General features: G+C 35.0%; 1 protein-coding gene across 10 annotated transcripts in view; it reads right to left on the bottom strand.

Annotated features, from left to right (window-relative positions):
* Positions 1-3,666: 3,666 nt before the first annotated feature.
* LOC115237763 (calcium-dependent secretion activator) overlaps positions 3,667-9,477 on the bottom strand; it is a 25,684-nt gene continuing 19,873 nt past the window's right edge. For 6 of the 10 annotated variants that reach the window (XM_029811018.1, XM_029811021.1, XM_029811019.1 and 3 more), the window contains 7 exons: positions 8,551-8,707; positions 7,951-8,402; positions 6,523-6,681; positions 6,213-6,329; positions 5,845-6,083; positions 5,427-5,575; positions 3,667-5,266 (listed from right to left, as the gene is read on the bottom strand). In XM_029811018.1, coding sequence (XP_029666878.1) covers positions 5,211-5,266; positions 5,427-5,575; positions 5,845-6,083; positions 6,213-6,329; positions 6,523-6,681; positions 7,951-8,402; positions 8,551-8,707 — 1,329 coding nt within the window. In that variant the 3' untranslated portion in view covers positions 3,667-5,210. Of the gene's footprint in view, positions 5,576-5,844; positions 6,084-6,212; positions 6,330-6,522; positions 6,682-7,950; positions 8,403-8,550; positions 8,708-9,477 lie in introns of all 10 variants that reach the window. The other 4 variants (XR_003884395.1, XR_003884394.1, XR_003884393.1 and 1 more) reach the window with 4 other exon arrangements.

Genomic DNA, 9,477 nt, shown 5'->3' on the forward strand with positions numbered 1-9,477 from the left:
GGAAAGAGAGGGGAGAAAAAGGAATTTGATAAGAAGAGGAAACAGGTAGGACAAAGATAAAAACGAAAAAGTAAGAAAGGCAGACAGACAAGATAGAGAGAGCTGGCGACAGAAGTGTTCGTATCGAAGTTCGATCGGTGAAGAGTTACTATTGTCGGAATAATGAAATAGAGACGGAAATACATCGGTAAATCGATAGATAGATAGGTAGACAGATAGACAGAAAGAGTGAGATAAAAAGAGAGAGAGAGATCATTTCGTAACAGTCCTAATCTAATTAGTAGAGTATAGGAGAATTACCAATAGTAAGAATAACCACGATAATCATAATAATTCTAACGTCGTTAGCATTGATAAGTATAGTATTAATAATTTGGATGTTTTTTTGTTTTTTTACTTTTGATAAAGTTTCAAATTCCCCACGTGTTTTCTTTTCTTTTTTTTCCCACTTCACTTTCTTTGGGCTTAAACAAATCTCGCTCGCGCTTGACCTTCCGTTCTCTAGAAGAATCTCGTCACGATCGCGACGAAAATTATCATGTACGGTGTATGTATTAAGGCCGCATTTACTTAATCGGTATTGATATACATAATCGTGGCGATAAATCATACAATTGTATCACTGCACTTTCTTGGTTATTGCGATATCAGTGACGAAACATTCAAGCAATTGCAATAATGCGCTCATCAGGCTTCTGAATATTTCTTGTTTTCTTTTATATTCTGTTGGTTTCTTCTCTGCTTAAATATAAAATTTTTAGTATTAAATATCTTGATAACGTCAAACTTGATTACACTCGATTAAATATTTCTGATACGACAAAATTTATTTAAAACTAAAAAATAAAATTTTGTAATCCATTTATACATTCGCGGCTTTAATTTATCAAGTTTTTTTGACATTATTAATTCTTTAATTATTGAAAATTAAAAACTGTTCTTAATTTAGATTTTTTTATATTTGTGGCTTGCGGTGAATTTCAAAGGCTTATATAGACAATTATAAGAAAAATGAGATAAAAAGAATATAAATATATAAAAATGAGGAAAAAATCCGAGGCATAAAATAAAGATATTTCTATCAGGCGTTATTACGCATTCCACGTGATATTTTCGTCAATTTAAGAAAAAAAAAGATCTCTCAATTAAATCGAGTTTAACAATGTAGCCTTAATCCAACGTATATCACTACTAGCCGCGACGTGTGTCAAAAATAATATAACATTTAGAAAACTGTGCTTTACATAGAACTTTGCGTTTTTTGAGTCTAACAATATAATGAGAAAAATATGTAACAATATAATGAGATCAAAAGAATCTGTGTATGGAGTGTATAATATTTATCTCATTTTTTAGCAAATTAATATGCACTTGTCAATTTCTGGCGAGAGAGAGATAAAGATAGAGAGAAAGAAAGAGATAATTAGGAAGAGAGAGAGAGAGACAGAAACAAAGAAATAGGAGAAAGATTGAGAGAAAAAAAAGGAACTCGCCTTTGGTCGCCCTATTTTATAAACTTGTATGTATGTGCAATGCATCAAAAAATATTCTGTCAAGTTCGGAAGTCGACGATGAAAACATCATCTCTAGAAATTTGCGTCGATACAGAAACTGCCGAGCCGTGAGATAATTTACACGTTCCTCTCTCATGCTTCGTTCTTTTTGTGATAAATATAAAAAGTTTACTCTTTCCCGTTTCGCCATCGCTAAAATATGTACAAACGAATGGTAAATCCCTCGCCTCGCGTTCGCGTGACTGCTCTATATTTGTGTGTGTGTTGTATGTGTATTTTTATCCTCCTCTTTTACGTTTAATTTTATACTGCCTTACTCATCGAAGTAGAATGAAAAATGTGTCCGCCGGTAACCAGGCAATAAATAAGAAAATTGATGTTAACAAGAAACTTGACATTATGATTCCCTAAAATGCGTAATTTCTTATTTAGAATGAACTATATAGATCTCTAAAATTTGATTTGTCAAAAAACCAAGTTTTATCCCAATTATGAGTTTAGAATCGAATCAAACTTCGTATTTGTATCAACTTAATTATGTTAATTTTTTTCTCGATTATCTTATTCTGGAATTATTTTACATATACAATGGAATGATTCTTCGAACTTGAGGTAGACAGAGAGAGCTCAGAGAGCTCGATTATAAAGGCGATTAGGATTTGTCTCGCGCATTTAACCCGTTTCGCCATCGCTAAAATATGTACAAACGAATGGTAAATCCCTCGCCTCGCGTTCGCGTGACTGCTCTATATTTGTGTGTGTGTTGTATGTGTATTTTTATCCTCCTCTTTTACGTTTAATTTTATACTGCCTTACTCATCGAAGTAGAATGAAAAATGTGTCCGCCGGTAACCAGGCAATAAATAAGAAAATTGATGTTAACAAGAAACTTGACATTATGATTCCCTAAAATGCGTAATTTCTTATTTAGAATGAACTATATAGATCTCTAAAATTTGATTTGTCAAAAAACCAAGTTTTATCCCAATTATGAGTTTAGAATCGAATCAAACTTCGTATTTGTATCAACTTAATTATGTTAATTTTTTTCTCGATTATCTTATTCTGGAATTATTTTACATATACAATGGAATGATTCTTCGAACTTGAGGTAGACAGAGAGAGCTCAGAGAGCTCGATTATAAAGGCGATTAGGATTTGTCTCGCGCATTTAAAAAAAAAAACATAGAAACACGCAAATAAAAATTTATACACGAAATATCGCAACGTAAAATAATTAAAATTCTTAAGGGACGTACATTTTTCATCCTATCTCGCTGTTATACTTTCGCGTTTGATGCACTTTCAAGAGTTTATATCAAGCTGAATAAATATCCATTAATATACGAACATTATATCGTGAAGTGTTGAAAATATACATGCGTCTTGTGATCCAGGGACAAGGCTCTCCTGCATTGTAAACCTACATAACACTTGTCTTTTATAGGACGTTAGTATCATAACGACAACGGCAAAAAAATATAAAAAGTTAAAAAGAAAAGATATATATTTCCTTCCCGTCGCGCACAATTCGTTAATTAGAGCAAAATCGAAAGCGATTCAGTGCCCAACCCGCACGCGATTCGTTTATGTATTTCAATCCTCTCAAAAGCGATTCCCCCGGCAGCAAAAATCTATAGCAGATTCGATTGAGAATTACTCCCAATATTTTGAGACTGCTAGAAAATTTTACAATCGCGAGAGTTACCCTTAAGTATGAAATATTCTCAAAGGAGCACACAGTTTGGTGTACATTGAAGAACTTTACTCTGGCGGAACATTAATAGTCTTCGGATGATTTTTAATTAAAGAATTTTCCCTTTATCGTTCTTATAATGTTAAAATAAAAATTTTAACCTTCTTTAATAAATGGCGAATTCTTTGATTACCTTTCTCGACTAGACTCTCGCCAATAAAGTTTCTTTACCGTGGATAGTTACTCGCGTTTTTTTTCTCGTCCGTAAATAAATAGTCAATTAATTTCTTTATATATGCAGTAATTCGCGGACGATACGTTATTCCATTACCGATATCGTGCATAGATTTGTATAATAATATAACGCAGGTAAGAAACACAACGTGCTATTACGTTCACTGCTTCTGATGATTGTCGGCGACCATTCGATCGCGACTAGTTAATAATTTGCTTAAACTTCTTTGCGTATGTGTTTAATAATTATAGTACCATTGGAAAAAACTACGAAAGATTACGCCAACAATATATCACAAGTTACGACCCGATTAATCCTTTAAATTCTACGCTGAGATGTCTATTATTTATTGCCGTTTGGGAAACTTATCAATCGAGTTCTCTATACGAATTATAAATCAACATTTATCATTTCAATCTGAATATGCCACGATATATGTGAATAACAATCAGTATCAATTTTCTTATACAGAGTGCCGAAGGCTTCAAAAAATATTTGAGACACAGATGAATATAGAATCGATCCTTAGCGAAAATTTGCAAGATATTTTATCAATTAAATTTTAGAGGATTAATTTTAAATATTAATTTTAATTTCCTAGAGATTTTTAGCTCAATTGCGATGAAATTTTTAATGCTGAGAGTTCTTGCACTCTAGAAAAATCGACTCTAGATTCGTTGCGAAAGAGATGAAATATTTTTTGACAAAATCTTGATCTCATCTTGTGTATCTTATTTCTTATCACAAAGGAACATTCTGCTCGAGTATCGGGCGAATGGTCGTCCAACAGATAACAGCGATCGTATCTAACAGTTGAGAAAGCATTATTGGTCGCGAAATTAACTCGATAAGCGGTTTCGACAAGTCGCGTATTTCTTTCTTTTCCTTTTTTTTCTCTTCCGTTTCGAGATTTTCCATATTTCTGTCGCGTTTCCCCATATTCCACATCCAAGTAACGTTGCAATCGACCCGAGAATCTTTCCCAGTTTTACGCAAAATACGTGCCCTTGCTTTTATCCTTCGACAACTAAATCCGCAAAACCAACTCGCGGTACACAGTAGGAAAAATTTTATATATTCTGTGTTCTGATAATTCAGCTAATGTATATATATTAACGACGTTAGTCTGACACATGCAGACCACGACAAAATGTATCTCATAATTACACGTTGCATATGTGTGCATGTATACGTTTATATACATATACCTTTGTAATATGATTAAATATATCTACGCGTTTACTCTCGTCTATATCCTGCGTGTTCTCGCACATAATCAGCCTTTCCAAATATATTTCGACTATGTTTTCGCTATTACCTGAGATCAAACATAATCGATCAATTAAAATTAAAACAAGTTTACAATGAGTTCGCGTAATTGTTAGCACACTCGTTACGACATCTAATATGCAAAAACTATACCTAAGTAAACGAAAATATATCAGCAATTAGTTTTCCAATCGTGATCAATCAATAAGTAATTTTTTTAGTATTAATTCCGGACGAACGATCGAAAGTCTCACAAATCCGCAATAAAATTGAAACGATTTCGCGAGACGATAAAAGCCAACTGATCCGATCGATTGCATCGTTTTAATCATATCATTTGTTTATATGGACAAAACTCTAGATCATCGTACTGCCTATAAGGTACTGGCTACTCCTTTAGAAATCTTGCCTCGTTCGCATCCTCTTATTTAGACGAAGGAACATACTAGTCGAATGTAAGATTTTTTTTTTACTGGCAGAGTGCTAGAAACAATAACTAGAACCAATTGCTGGCTGAGCCGAATTTTGTAGAAAGACCGCCAATGCCCTTGCCTCCTTTAGAAATCTTGCCTCGTTCGCATCCTCTTATTTAGACGAAGGAACATACTAGTCGAATGTAAGATTTTTTTTTACTGGCAGAGTGCTAGAAACAATAACTAGAACCAATTGCTGGCTGAGCCGAATTTTGTAGAAAGACCGCCAATGCCCTTGCCAAACATACTACCGACTTTGCCAACAACATTCGAAGTGACATTGCTCAGATTAGCTACATAATTCGCGTCTTCCGTTATCGTCTCAACGATCGTCACTTTTGTCTTAGGTCTCTCAACCTCGTCGTCATTGCCATTCTCCGAAAGCCCTCTGCAAAAAGGAAAAAAATTAATTCATAATTTTTCAACTCAAAATTTTCTAAATGGCAAAATTCGGATAAATGTAATTGAGTAAATCGTGAATATTAATATTTATATAAAAAGATATAGATTTACAGTTTTCTCTCTCTCTTTCTCTTTCTTTATATTCTCTACGGGAAAAAATTTTATTTAAAAAAAAATATATATTTTTATATTTTCTTGGAAGTTCTGCTAGATATATTTCTTAATTTTATTGTTAGAAAGATTAAAAAAGCTTACTCTTCATTCTGAGCGCTCATGGTTAAGGCACAAGTTGCTTCTTCCGTCTTCATCCTTTTGTCTATAGTCTGATATGTCTTCGTATTGAGTTTCTCCTCCATCACACCCTGAAGCTCAAAGTCCGAATAGATCTTTTTCACGATGTGAGCTAGGCAAGTACACTGATACAGATGCAGGCTATGATCGAGCCTCTCAGACAACCAATTACATAACATTTGTATCTGCGCCGTATACCATTGCTACAAATTAAAATAATTTAGCGAAATTACATCCAATAACGCAAACGTATTAATAATGTGTCAATTTTTCTTTAGACAAATTACTATTAAAATTGAAGTCCTGTTTATCTTGTTTTTATTAACTCTTACCTCGAAGAAAGTCAAAATCCACAACTCGTCAAGGACTTTGCTGCGAATCTGATCCATACAATTTCTTGTAAAGTTTACATAGGCTTGTCCCATTTCTTTCCCGCTTCCTGATACCTTCTAAAAATAAATTGTTAGATATTATAAGGTGTTAAAAAAGTTTTAATAATTCTTTAAGTTTATGATGTCATTTGAGTCACACCTCGGCTTTCTGATAAATAATCTATCATTGATCGGTATAAAATATCATAAAATTGAGAATAGGTAATATAGATAATATAGATAATTTATATTATTGAGCGGAACGAAATACCGTAAGACTGAGAATAGAGCCGATGAGCGAACCCTCATCGTAACGAGACAGCTTCGAGAGTGTCGCTTCCAGTACCGTTATTAATTTATTAATCATTCCTTGATTCATTCCCGCCGAGGTCTTTTCAATCATGTCATCGATCTTGGAATGATATTGATGCTAAAAACACAAATATTAATCATACGATATATGGAATATATTGAGTTGGATAATTAATTTCAGCACATGTCCGTTACCGCATTTAACGTGAAGAAATAATTTTAACATTTAACATTTTTTATACATAAATATATATATATATTACATTTTTGGTGTAAAAATATTATATTTTTACACATTATAAATTCTGTCGCAAGTGTTGTACTGAAACTGCGGAATATTATATTGTGTTGGACCGGTTTTCCCAATGATCGTGAACTTACCACATCGACACCATCGACAGTACAAAGCTTAAAACTCTGATTCTTGGCGTCCAAAATAACGTTCACCATAGCGCACATTTCCGACGGTATGATGTAGTCGGTCGAGATGAAGGTCACGCCTTTCTTCAGCCACTGCTGGAAGGCCGCGTCGGTCCTTTGTATGCACGACTCCACCATGTCGCAAGCCATCAGCTTCAGCCTCTGTTCGAGATGTTGCCTGAACTCCTGATCGGGCCAGTGCAGCCCACCGATGAACGATTGCAACGCATCCAGTTTCCAGAAAAGATCCTCCGAAGTGGCGCAACCGTTCCCTTTTATCTCCCATCGCTCCTTCTCGAAACCTTTATGAATCGATTGAGCGATCGACGTCTCCATTAGATCAACGTAACGCACTACTAATGGCGCGAACGTATCGCGTAAATGCTGATGGAATCTTCCGTTCTTCAAATTGTCTGCAAATTAAATTTTGACATCATGTATAGAATTTTTTGATCTAAAAATACTTAAAGTAATGGAGTCTCAAATATATCTAAGAAATAAGAAAAAGTAATAAAATATTAAAAATGTTAGGAAATGATCTTGAATGAAGGTTTAACTTACCGTCAGTCCTGAGATAATCGTTCAATATCTGGAACAGCGGAAAACTGTCCCATGTGTCGGGTGGTTGTTCCGCAAGGACTTTATCCATGTCGACGGCGAATAGCGACCAGAAGATCTCGGCGTGCTCCACCATAAGATCGCTAAACCAGGCGAACGCCTGAATCATACGATATATGGAATATATTGAGTTGGATAATTAATTTCAGCACATGTCCGTTACCGCATTTAACGTGAAGAAATAATTTTAACATTTAACATTTTTTATACATAAATATATATATATATTACATTTTTGGTGTAAAAATATTATATTTTTACACATTATAAATTCTGTCGCAAGTGTTGTACTGAAACTGCGGAATATTATATTGTGTTGGACCGGTTTTCCCAATGATCGTGAACTTACCACATCGACACCATCGACAGTACAAAGCTTAAAACTCTGATTCTTGGCGTCCAAAATAACGTTCACCATAGCGCACATTTCCGACGGTATGATGTAGTCGGTCGAGATGAAGGTCACGCCTTTCTTCAGCCACTGCTGGAAGGCCGCGTCGGTCCTTTGTATGCACGACTCCACCATGTCGCAAGCCATCAGCTTCAGCCTCTGTTCGAGATGTTGCCTGAACTCCTGATCGGGCCAGTGCAGCCCACCGATGAACGATTGCAACGCATCCAGTTTCCAGAAAAGATCCTCCGAAGTGGCGCAACCGTTCCCTTTTATCTCCCATCGCTCCTTCTCGAAACCTTTATGAATCGATTGAGCGATCGACGTCTCCATTAGATCAACGTAACGCACTACTAATGGCGCGAACGTATCGCGTAAATGCTGATGGAATCTTCCGTTCTTCAAATTGTCTGCAAATTAAATTTTGACATCATGTATAGAATTTTTTGATCTAAAAATACTTAAAGTAATGGAGTCTCAAATATATCTAAGAAATAAGAAAAAGTAATAAAATATTAAAAATGTTAGGAAATGATCTTGAATGAAGGTTTAACTTACCGTCAGTCCTGAGATAATCGTTCAATATCTGGAACAGCGGAAAACTGTCCCATGTGTCGGGTGGTTGTTCCGCAAGGACTTTATCCATGTCGACGGCGAATAGCGACCAGAAGATCTCGGCGTGCTCCACCATAAGATCGCTAAACCAGGCGAACGCCTGCGGTACAGTGTAGTAGGAGCGGATCGTGAAAATATTGGACATCGCACATATACGGTGGGCATATTTCCTCTAGCTCGGGGCGATGGGGACGCCACCCTGAGCACGGGGCCCTCGAGTACCCAGAAGACACTACTTCTACTTCATGATGTGCGTGAAAACGATCGTAAAACTCGTGACGGTAAGCGACAAGCGTTTGCTGCAGTTCTAAGTTTCGTGATTATCGACTCGAACAAGACATCAAGAATATCGCGATTGAATATCGATGAGATTTGCCTTGTTTGCGGAAGGTATCTGATGAAAAGTGAAAATGAAACTAAATTCAAACTAAACGCAGCAACGTGTAGAGTACTAGAATAGATGCACCAGTAAATAATTCGATTTCTTTGCTAAATAAAATTTTATATTTTGTAACATTTTTAATACTAAAATAAGAATATTAATCAAAATTACAAAATTTACAATTGCAAATAATTAATTATTTTAATTTATATTTAAAAATGATAATTAAAAAGTCACTGGTTTTACCCTCTTCTTTAAAAACTTAATTATATTATTTTACATGCAGAAGGATAAATTTGGACCAGATATTATCTGATGCATCTACCCTACATTGTTATGTGATACGTTTGGTGATGTATATACATATATGGTATGTGTGACAAATTAAAAAACGTAATAATATAAAAAAAGAAAAACTTGCTTTTTTGCTCTTCCGCAAAAAGTGAACATCTCTCGATTACAAAAGGACATTTAAGACGTCTGCGGTT

The sequence above is a fragment of the Formica exsecta genome, unplaced genomic scaffold (genome assembly GCF_003651465.1).
Source record: "Formica exsecta isolate Colony F162 unplaced genomic scaffold, ASM365146v1 scaffold308, whole genome shotgun sequence".
NCBI lineage: Eukaryota > Metazoa > Arthropoda > Insecta > Hymenoptera > Formicidae > Formica > Formica exsecta.